The sequence below is a fragment of the Oculina patagonica genome, chromosome 2 (genome assembly GCF_052425735.1).
Source record: "Oculina patagonica isolate OP01 chromosome 2, crgOcupat, whole genome shotgun sequence".
Lineage (NCBI taxonomy): Eukaryota > Metazoa > Cnidaria > Anthozoa > Scleractinia > Oculinidae > Oculina > Oculina patagonica.
The window spans coordinates 3,548,132-3,560,006 of record NC_135759.1 but is presented as its reverse complement, the minus strand read 5'-3'; the positions used below and the strand labels follow the sequence as shown (position 1 = coordinate 3,560,006).

General features: G+C 40.1%; 2 protein-coding genes across 2 annotated transcripts in view; one reads left to right on the top strand and one right to left on the bottom strand.

Annotated features, from left to right (window-relative positions):
* LOC144642710 (uncharacterized) overlaps positions 1–11,875 on the bottom strand; it is a 126,845-nt gene that overhangs the window by 66,121 nt on the left and 48,849 nt on the right. The window lies entirely within an intron of this gene.
* Positions 74–5,133, top strand: LOC144642658 (uncharacterized). Its single transcript, XM_078501681.1, has 2 exons — positions 74–145; positions 2,424–5,133. Exon 2 carries the CDS (start codon positions 2,451–2,453, stop codon positions 3,690–3,692), a length of 1,242 nt encoding a protein of 413 aa, XP_078357807.1. The 5' UTR covers positions 74–145; positions 2,424–2,450; the 3' UTR covers positions 3,693–5,133.

The following is an 11,875-nucleotide window of genomic DNA, read 5'->3' as shown; positions in this document are numbered from 1 at the left end:
CGGCATTAACCGATCGCAACCTCGTTCCCACGTCACACAGCAACTGCTCTGATACAGAACGAGTGGGAAAAAGGCGAGATTTGTGCAGTACGACGAGAAGAAAATCACCAAGTCATTAGAAGACAAGGGGAAAAAAGCAACGAAGGTAAGTCAAACGATTTTCAAAGCGTTTCTTTCAGAAAAAAAATTTCTCTGGAGTAGCCACAGCGGAGGACTTGGCGAAGTTTTACGAAACTTTTACGTCGAAGAAAGCAAGAACGATGGCCGCGTGAAACCTGTACTCGAAAAAGTCGCTTTGTGTCATAAGATGTGGCTTCATTTGACCCTTCAAGCAAGTGAAAAGGGAATTTTAATCTAGGTAACCAAGTTTTCAAGCTTAAATGAAATTTTAAACGGAAGATGTTGTATATTGGGTACTTCGGTCAAAACCGTACTAACATTCATTTTGTTCATTTGTAGCTCTGGAAATATTTTAAATGAATAATAAAACAGTTATTGAATTCGGCTTTCGTATGATATGAAGAATTATGCAGCTCTCGGAGGATGTTATCCGCCTCAGCCTTCGGCTTCGGCGGATGACATGTACACCCTCCTCGATCTGCATAATTCTTCATAACATATTCAGCCCCATCCAATAATTGCTAAATATTGCTTTATTCCAAGTTTTCTTCGCATTTTATTCTTAGGCAACCTTCTCCCCCTTTCAGGTTCCAGTCACTTACCTTTACCTACATTCAATATGCAAATTTAAGTCTCCAAACGTCAAGTTACGATAATATTACCACTTAGATCATGCACCTTCTTTTATGCACTATTTGGATATATAACAATGAATCCGCTCAAAGTAAACTGAAAATGTCAACACAGTCGCTGTTCTTTGCAAGGTATTTAATTTCGCGATGGGGAAAAACATAATACGCACCTGAAATTAGTGATAGATTAAGCTTTCAATTGAGTTTATATCCTAAATCATCTAAAACCTCCTACGAATAACATGCGGTTGTAAAAGCATTTCAAGGATAAAAGAATAAATAAAAATTAACAAGTCATATTTCGCAATTTTAACTGATAAGCTAAAGACAATGCACTGTAAACATCTTTCATACTTCACTTAAGCTTCAACCTATTTACATGCAAGCGTAGACGGAAAACATTTCTAGGAAATCGAGGAAGCAAGATACATTTCACGTTTCATAAGCAAAGCAAGTGTATCAAGGAGGGGTCCTGTGGGACGTTTGAATACTTTCGTACTAATACTATCTACCAATTGACTGAAAGGGAAAATATCACAAAATCAGATGTTTTTTTTCATATTATCAACATTTTGTTGTCATCCAATCTTCACGTCAGGAACCCTGATGGAAATAAGCCCACTTCGAAAGTTTGCCTCCGTGACCCCCACCCCCCAAATACTCGATATTTATATTTCCAAAGCGTGTATTTACCATCCACTTTCCACTAGTCGTAAGGTCGCTTACTTCGAACATTTACCCCTGGCGGTCGAAGCTTTGGGATCCGTTATTTCTCTGTTTCTCCCAGTAGACAATCTTTGGTGAGTACTGCATTTTTTGAACGCAATATCTAGACTAACTTTTGTCACCAAGTACCTATACGATATGTAAACGTTAACGGCGTTTTTTAAGAAGGCGTTGGTCTGCTGAATTTTTAGTGGAATTTACATCTTGTAGTAGTTCTGTTTATCAAGCCGTTTGCGCTTTGCGCAATTGAAGAAAGTAAACTTTTTCAAACCTGCGAGCACAGACGGGCTTTTTCACTGCTAAGTTGTTTAACAGTGTTGTCTGAGCAAATGTGACTGAAGACTCGGAAGGTTAGCTTGTACAGTAGAATATGGCAGCTTTAAAATCTCTTTCCGAGAAAGGCAAAGTTAGCGCAATGGTGATGCAAGGCGAAACAACCGGATGGGTTTTAATAAAATTAAAGGGTTAACGGTTAATAATCGAAAGAGAATATCAGCACACTGTAGTATAGGATCTTTCCTAAGACACGTGTGTATCCCTCGTGTGTCTCCATATGATTGTTTCATGCGTACTAATCTCAGCGTACTTAAAACCAAATGTAATATACGGTACGGGTTCCAAGACGGTAAGCTACGGATGTCATTAAGCTGAGGCGTTTGTCTATATAATATGTGAACTTCAAAAAAGAGCCTGATTGCAGGTTATCCCAAAAGTGTTCCTCCAACGATTTACCGACAAAATTTAAATGAACGCGATGACCCTCACAACAGTATCGTGGCGGTTTTGCAGTGGGCCTAGGTTAACCTTTTCGTTTTTGGCCGAAAGAGGCACTTAAACGACGACGGTGACGAAAGGGTCAACCATGAATTGAGCGCTTCTGCGACGTGATTGCGTTATTATGTGTTTTCAATAATTTCCTCATTTTAGTTATTTTCTTGCGTTTAGCAGCTTACAGGTTCCGCTTGGAGTAAGATGTGGATGCTGACCTTCCTGTTGCTGTTTGTGGTGCAGAGTGGATTGGCCGCACAGTGTGACAGGGATGTGGGTCCGGCAGGACCTACCGAGTGCGTTCCATTGCCCCGATACGGTAACCAGTATCAGTGGGCAACATGCCTCACAAATGCCTACATCCAACAACAAAGTGGCCACAAACACTTGTGTGTGGACCGCTCTGCAACCTATTGTTGGTACCAGTGCATGCTTGAGGTACATGGCAAAAGTTGGGGCTCAGTGACAGACGATTGCTCCTGTGAACTTAATAATTCAACTTCGAGTCCATACACGGTCTCTCCCACTACATCTCTACCCCCAGAGTGTTACAGCCCATCTGGCGATTCCTGTAACTGGTACCGAAACTGCTTGGAAAAGAAGTATCCTTGTGAAGCTTCACGCAATGCTTATGCTATAAAGTACGCGGAGAAGTTTTGCAAGTTGTACGAAGATCGATATTCCGTATTCAGTGAAGATGCGAAAAAATGGGTGGATGGTGTTCGTAAGTGTCTACAGGTCGCCCTTGTACCATTGATGCGCCCTTGGAACAACCCAACATGCGAAGAGATACGAGAGACAGCCCTTGCTTCCCACACTCCATGCTACCTGAACCCAGATAAAGATGTGCCGTCGATCTGTGATCTTGGTTACTTACAATACTGGAAGATCTTCTGGACTATAAAGCGGTCTTTTTTCGTGCTAGATACAGCATGGGAGTCTATAAAAGGATTTTGGAACATAACAAACACATGTAACTTTACCAAAGACGTGAAGATTGCCCTCTACGTGAACCAAAAATTAGATGAAGTAGTCACAGTAATGACATTCCTTAAAGTAAAGGTGGAAACGTTCACAAAACGAAAACGGCGTAACACTGATTCGCTTCCAGAGGCTGATGTCCAAAGTCGGTTTGCAGACAGAGTCGTTTCAGTGATTGCAAATGCCTTGAATTGGAGAAGGGCTGGAGTTGAGTGGCTTGCCTACAATGAAAACCTGGACATCGTCTTAGTCTTGGCAAATATACAAGTCCTGGGTCTGCTTGATCCGTCCAGAGGATCCGTTAACGTCAACCAGACCATCCAAGAGTTTGTCTCTGCAGTAGAAAAAGGAACACTTCGCGTACAGGTGGATGGCAACAAAGTTTGGATCAAGTCTGTGGCTTTCTGCTCTTACGAATCATGTGACGACGCCCGAACCCTGGCAGTCTCAGATAAGCCACCATGAAATATAAAAGGCGCCACTGGGATCTGTCATGGTACCGTTGCCCTGTATGGAGGCATTGCCGTGTTCGTCATGTTAAGGGACAAACTGTTTTTCTAATATGGAGCCACTATTGCTAAGATCATGATTATGACCAAACAGTAGTGACTTTGATAACAAGCGTGAGAAATATAGTAACCAAGCCCGGACGGTAGTGAGTAGCATGTAACATAAAGGTTTTGTTTCTCTTTTCTCCTTTTTAAGCGATGACGGGTAGCTGATGACGTCATCGCTTTATGCAGGGAGCCGACCGGCAGGATCTTTTTGTCTTTTTGTCTTTTTGTCCTTTTGTCCTTTTGTCTTTTTGTCGTTTTCGCGCGATCGAACAGAAATCAAGTTTAACTTAACAAGAAATCGCCGCGTAGAACTGAAAAGCAAAATACTCCCGTGCAGTCAGAATGGAACACCACAATGTATAAACGAAAGAGACTAAATTTTATATGATGGCATCTATTAGATTTAGTAGACAGAAATTTCAAATTCTTATAAAATACAGGGCCACTGTGAGCAAGAGACCGTTTGACCTTTCTCGCAGCTGAAAAGCTAGCTCCCGCGTATCGTGTGTCATTTATCGGAAGTCACACACTACAATATAACGCAATCTACTGTTGTTCAATTGAGCAAATCTACGAAGAAAATGTATTATTATCGCTTTATGCAGGCAGCCGACCGGCAGGATGTTTTTGTCCTTTTCGCGCAATCGAACAGAAAACAAGTTTAACTAAACAACAAATCGCCGCGTAGAACTCAAAAGCAAAATACTCCCGTGCAGTCAGAATGGAACACCACAATGTATAAACGAAACTAATTTTATATGATGGCATCTATAAGATTCAGTAGACAGAAATTTCTAATTCTATAAAATACAGGGCCGCTGTGAGCAAGAGACCGTTTGACACACTACAATATAACGCAATCTACTGTTCTTCCGGAGCAAATCTACGAAGAAAATGTATTATTAACTTTGCATCCTTGGCCTGTGCATTCATAACTACTGTATTTATTTGAATTCCATCAGATCCTAACTATGCTATTTAGACAATCACCAACATTGCTTCTTAGGTTTAAAAAATGTACACTACAATTTGATAACAGTCTTTATCACGCACAAGGTGTCGGCTACTTTTATTTACGTTGAGTTTTTGACAAATTCAAAATTATGTTAGACCCTTTGTGAAACGTCATCGCTTCTGCATGCACTGCATGCCGTTTATTAAGCGATGACGGGTAGCTGATGACGTTATCGCTTTATGCAGGGAGCCGACCGGCAGGATCTTTTTGTCTTTTTGTCCTTTTGTCCTTTTGTCTTTTTGTCGTTTTCGCGCGATCGAACAGAAATCAAGTTTAACTTAACAAGAAATCGCCGCGTAGAACTGAAAAGCAAAATACTCCCGTGCAGTCAGAATGGAACACCACAATGTATAATGTATATGATGTATATGATGGCATCTATAAGATTCAGTAGACAGAAATTTCTAATTCTATAAAATACAGGGCCGCTGTGAGCAAGAGACCGTTTGACACACTACAATATAACGCAATCTACTGTTGTTCCGGGGCCAATCTACGAAGAAAATGTATTATTAACTTTGCATCCTTGGCCTGTGCATTCATAACTACTGTATTTATTTGAATTCCATCAGATCCTAACTATGCTATTTAGACAATCACCAACATTGCTTCTTAGGTTTAAAAAATGTACACTGCAATTTGATAACAGTCTTTATCACTCACAAGGTGTCGGTTACTTTTATTTACGTTGAGGTTTTGACAAATTCAAAATTATGTTAGACCCTTTGTGAAACGTCATCGCTTCTGCATGCACTGCATGCCGTTTATTTACTTAGCTATTATGAACCCTTTGTAAAACGTAATTATAAAAACTATTGACGTCTTCATTGCTTTGTTATTTTTGTGCAGTTTCTTTAATTGAAAACAACCATGTATGGGATATTTGAGATCATCTCTATACGCATATGTAGCCAAAAATAAGCCCGGGTATATCAATGTTCTCATAAGAAAGAAATAAATCTTGGTTGTTATTCAGAGTAAGGTAGATTTGAAATATATGTGAAATATTGGTTCGAGACGTGATTCAACGTTTAGTTTTCTACACTAGCACTTTAATGACGGTCAGTTATCTTGAAGTCTTCATACTCTACTGATATGGATTCCTTACTTGGGAATATAGCAACTCTCATATCAGGCCTAATGAAACCCTCAAAACTTATTGTTTATGTCACGGACACAAGAGCACAGAAAACAATAGATTTCCACGAAATCGAGGAAGTGCACATGTGCATTTAAAGCCAAGATGATACCTGAACAAAAACAATCCTACCGAAACTTTTCGACAAGTAAAGAAAGACAAATTAAAATACTATTTTTACATCTATACCGAATGAAAATAAGGTACTTTGGACAGTTCTTGATCTCTCATCGACTCTTCGATCACTCCAAGAAGCCTAGATGTAACAATGTTTGCTCGTTCGTTGACTATTATATTAATTACGACCTATTACAATTGACTATTACACTGCGATTTTGCGGTGCATGGCACGGTGGCTTTGATAAAATAGCATTCATCCAAAGTCGTTAATACGTCAATCCCATCCGTTAACTTCAACCAAACCATCCAAGAGTTTGCCTCAGCTGTAGAAAAAGGATCTCTTCCCGTGCAGGTGGATGGCAACAAAGTTTGGATCACGTCTCTGGCTTTGTGCTCTGACAAATCATGTGACAACGCCCAGACACTAGCCTCCCACGCGACTATGTTGCCGACTACCCAGACACCAGCATTTTCAGAAAAACCTTCACAGAATTGTGCAACTGGGATCTTTCAGTGTACCCTTGGCCTGTGTGGATTCATTGCTGTGTTCATCATGTTGATGGACAAACTGTTATTCTAGCATGGGACTATTACTGTGTTGATCATGTTTATGAACAAACTAGTGACTTCCATGGTAAGGGTGAGAAATATATTGTTTGCATACCTTTTCGCTTTCTTTGCTATTGAAGTAAAAGCTACGAGCTTCGCTATTTACACGCTTATACAACACAAAATGTATTCAAATATACACACAAAAATAATAAAAACCGAAAACAAACAAACAAAACAATAAAAATACAAAACGAAAATAATAGTAAGAAAACACATAAAAAGATTTTCTCGATTTGGATGTATTTCATGATGTTTTTGCTTAATCTAAGCGAGGTTCAAGGTGGAAGGACCGCAGAAAAGAGCTTTCCAAGCCAAACAAAAATACGCCAATTAGAGGCGTTATGATAAAGGAATTAACAGGAACTAACGACTTGCGGCCGGTTTAAATTTGCCTCCACTTACGCTTTGCAGTCGTATTAATTTCGACGCATTTATTCGCTTAACAGTTTCGCTTGATATTTACTCACTTGTGCTTCAGTGTAGAATTCGACAAGGAAGTAATGAAGTTATCCGGTTGATTTATTAGGGCTCTTAATTCCACGAGCTTGGGAAATAACGGAAATGAATTAACGGAAATTAAGGAAATAACAGTCTTTTGTTCGGTTTCACTTATAAAATTTGTAAAAAATTATATTTGTAAACCCAACATATGGCAAGTTATCTGAACTTTCATGTTCTCCTCTTCACTATTTTTCACTATTCTGGTCGGATTTTACGCTGAAGTTTTGGATTTCAATTGTACGCTTGCTAAATATTGTAGGTGGAACATCTATATTATATCAACATGTGTCCACAATCATATATATAATTTATATATGCTTAAAGTCGGTTCCGCAAAACATGCTCAAAAGGTGATTATTTCTTCATTTGAGGAAAAGCAGGCACTGTATTAAACACACGACGACCTTCTTTTCGTCAGAGTTTTCTGTTTTTTTTTTTTCGTTTCAGCTGTTTCAGCCTCGGGATGACAGAAGTCGTTTCGCCAGCTATTTGTTAGTATCCAAATTGGTTTGGTTATGTTGTCGTTGTTCATGCTTCGTGAAATTTGTAAAAGTTCCGTGGTCGTGATTTTAAGTAAACTTACAGGCAACGTAGCTGGCGGAGAAAGTCCTTGCATCGGCCTCATTTTATTTTTAGCCTCAAATAAATAGAAATGGTTATGTATTGTTAATCTTGGAAACTCGGAAATAGAGAATTCTATAGAAGACTGTAAATTAAGGAAAATAACTATTGTAAGGAATTAGATTACTTATTATTAGAAAAACAAATTACTTTCCTTAGAAGGTGTTTTCAGCTATGAGATTGGAAGTAAGAAGTTTTGCCGAAACGAACCCCTTAATTTGGAACGAGGAAACGTTCGCACTTTTACCGCTCGAACTCGCATATTGATTAGTCTTACTGATCTCATTGCACCTGAGTTTGCTCGCGAGAGTTGACACCTTCGAATTTCCTTGTTCGCAGCTGAACTGCTTTTTGTAATATAGTAGTAAACTGCAATCTTTTTCGTCAGTAACTTGATTGAGCTATTAGCTTTCGATCTAGCGAGTTGTTTTTCTGTATTAAAATCTAGTTCTTAAGATATTTTCTACTTTACAGAATTTTTCACGAACAAAGGAAGCATTTCATCATTTCGGTTTTCTTTGCTCTCGAAAGATGGGACATCTAGAAAGACCTTTTTTTCGCATATGAATAACACTTAATATTGCGGAGAAGTAACTAAGTTAGGAGTTTCCGATAAATGGAGCTACCTTGTAACCTAGAATTCAATCTTAACCACACTTAATACCGAACTTGAAGATCAGTCGAGAATAAACCTTGCAGAACCGAAGACTTTGGCCTTGTCTTTCTTCTTAAATCTGTCCTGCTACAGTGCGTTCCATTGCCCCGATACGGTAACCAGTATCAGTGGGCAACATGCCTCACAAATGCCTACATCCAACAACAAAGTGGCCACAAACACTTGTGTGTGGACCGCTCTGCAACCTATTGTTGGTACCAGTGCATGCTTGAGGTACATGGCAAAAGTTGGGGCTCAGTGACAGACGATTGCTCCTGTGAACTTAATAATTCAACTTCGAGTCCATACACGGTCTCTCCCACTACATCTCTACCCCCAGAGTGTTACAGCCCATCTGGCGATTCCTGTAACTGGTACCGAAACTGCTTGGAAAAGAAGTATCCTTGTGAAGCTTCACGCAATGCTTATGCTATAAAGTACGCGGAGAAGTTTTGCAAGTTGTACGAAGATCGATATTCCGTATTCAGTGAAGATGCGAAAAAATGGGTGGATGGTGTTCGTAAGTGTCTACAGGTCGCCCTTGTACCATTGATGCGCCCTTGGAACAACCCAACATGCGAAGAGATACGAGAGACAGCCCTTGCTTCCCACACTCCATGCTACCTGAACCCAGATAAAGATGTGCCGTCGATCTGTGATCTTGGTTACTTACAATACTGGAAGATCTTCTGGACTATAAAGCGGTCTTTTTTCGTGCTAGATACAGCATGGGAGTCTATAAAAGGATTTTGGAACATAACAAACACATGTAACTTTACCAAAGACGTGAAGATTGCCCTCTACGTGAACCAAAAATTAGATGAAGTAGTCACAGTAATGACATTCCTTAAAGTAAAGGTGGAAACGTTCACAAAACGAAAACGGCGTAACACTGATTCGCTTCCAGAGGCTGATGTCCAAAGTCGGTTTGCAGACAGAGTCGTTTCAGTGATTGCAAATGCCTTGAATTGGAGAAGGGCTGGAGTTGAGTGGCTTGCCTACAATGAAAACCTGGACATCGTCTTAGTCTTGGCAAATATACAAGTCCTGGGTCTGCTTGATCCGTCCAGAGGATCCGTTAACGTCAACCAGACCATCCAAGAGTTTGTCTCTGCAGTAGAAAAAGGAACACTTCGCGTACAGGTGGATGGCAACAAAGTTTGGATCAAGTCTGTGGCTTTCTGCTCTAACGAATCATGTGACGACGCCCGAACCCTGGCAGTCTCAGATAAGCCACCATGGAATATAAAAGGCGCCACTGGGATCTGTCATGGTACCGTTGCCCTGTATGGAGGCATTGCCGTGTTCGTCATGTTAAGGGACAAACTGTTTTTCTAATATGGAGCCACTATTGCTAAGATCATGATTATGACCAAACAGTAGTGACTTTGATAACAAGCGTGAGAAATATAGTAACCAAGCCCGGACGGTAGTGAGTAGCATGTAACATAAAGCAACTAGCAAGGCGAACAAACGATCCCGCCATTTGGTCGGGCTATAGGAATTTTAGACGCGAAGTAAAATGGGAATTACGACTTAGAAGCTTGGAAATGCTATTTCCAGCGTTCTCCAAGAGCTATTTGTGATTTACGCATAACGCGAATTATTTACTTCCTACACTGTCTCAGCAAACCACTGAAGAGAGTATAACACTTGCAACGTCAATTACAAAATAGAAAACCGACTGTCTCTGTATCTTGAAACCAGCAGATGTTTCACCTTTCAGAGTCATCATAGTACGTTCTGGTCTTAATTTCTGGTTTGTTTTAGTTTTTGGCCGTTTAACATTGTTGTGCATCACCCTACGTACGTTAAAAAAATGAAAATAAGTACAAATATTATTGTTTCAAACCTCTCAGGAGATAAAATTTATTTTCAACATTTTATGCAGGTCTGTTTTTCCTTTTTGGGAAAAAAAACTGGGGGGGGGGGGGGCACGGCCCCCCGGCCCCTCCCCTTGCTACGGCACTGCTACTTTAATAAAATTCAACGAGTGCTCAGTACGGTAGCAATAATTATATCAATCGCATACAAATTCGTTTGTGAATCAGGCCGTAACATTTGCCTTTAATTTAGCCACAGGCACAATAAAATAACATCTCAGAAATTATGGAGCAACTTTGCTCTACGCTTTTGAATAAATTAACCTGTCTAGACTCTATGTAAATCCAATGCAATAGAGTCACTCGTGCCGCATTTTGCATTTATCAATATAAATTAAACTTTTGAGGTTAGATGGGGTGGGAGAGGATAGTCGTTTTCATTTTGCTGTTAATAAGTAACGCCTGGTTCTCCAAGTGGTGTCGTCCTTTTTTATCGTGCAGAATCCGCCGATCTGTGCTATTTTCGTTCAAATCCGATCGAGTCTTCGTTATTTGCAAACTTCGTGTGGCATAGTTGCACTGCAAAGAACAGTGGATTTTAGTTTTAATGCCAATCATTTAAGTTTTAATGCCAGACATTTGATTTAATTTATTGCTTGTTTTTGCGACAATTTCGCCACATACCGACGAAAGCCGAACAAAATGATGAGAACCTCGTGTTAGCACCCACGATCAGATATTCCTGTCATTAAGAGTGACTCACTCCGCAATCCGCGCCAAAACTTCAGATTTCTGGGGTTGCGCTCTCGTCACAATTTTTCACCTTCCCCCCCCCCCCCCCCCCCGGCCTCTGTCTGAATTTCCGGGATCCGCCGGTAAATAAATCAGTTTCACATACTGACAAAAATTACTCCAAGTTAGTGTTACTGACGAATAACTAATATAAATGAATAATTTGCTTTTATTTTAAAAAGGTTTTTTTAAGCCGATCTTTTTTTCCGGTGAGGGTAGAAGGCGGAATGAGTTTGCGGAATGGCATGTGGCATGACTTGCGGAATGGCATAATTATGCGGAATGTAATTTACGCGGAATGACTCATTGACATAAATTTTACTGAAGAGCGCGCCAATTTTTAAAGAGCAGCCGCTTTATTAAATACTGCGGGCTTAATGATGACAATCGATTGAAGATAGCATAGAGTCTTATGATGTTCTTCACGGATTCTACGAAAATATTTCGGCGGCTAGTGTTTCCCCAATGCTAAGGATTTCCCATTCTGTGGACGGTTTATCGCTTTTAGTCAAAAGATAAAAACAGCGACGGAAAAGCATCCGACCGTAGATCTTTATACGAACCGAAAAATGCCTCGGGTACATCTTTGTATTATTAGTATTATAATGTTCATGTAGCGGTTATTAATACTGTATAAGTTAAACAAAACATCGAGACAGAAAGTCGAGTTTTGGCGGATGTCATCTCAGCCTCAGTAAGTACAGGGTATAAAGCAGAGAGATTACGAACACTACGGCGTATTTGTTTCATTAGAAGTCTTCTAGCCCTGCTTTTCGTTAGTCTCCTTCGCAGCCGCTCGGGCTGAAATGACGCA

Excerpts from the sequence above, each read along its gene's own strand:
- LOC144642658 (XM_078501681.1), top strand. The coding sequence starts at position 2,451 with ATGTGGATGCTGACCTTCCTGTTGCTGTTTGTGGTGCAGAGTGGATTG.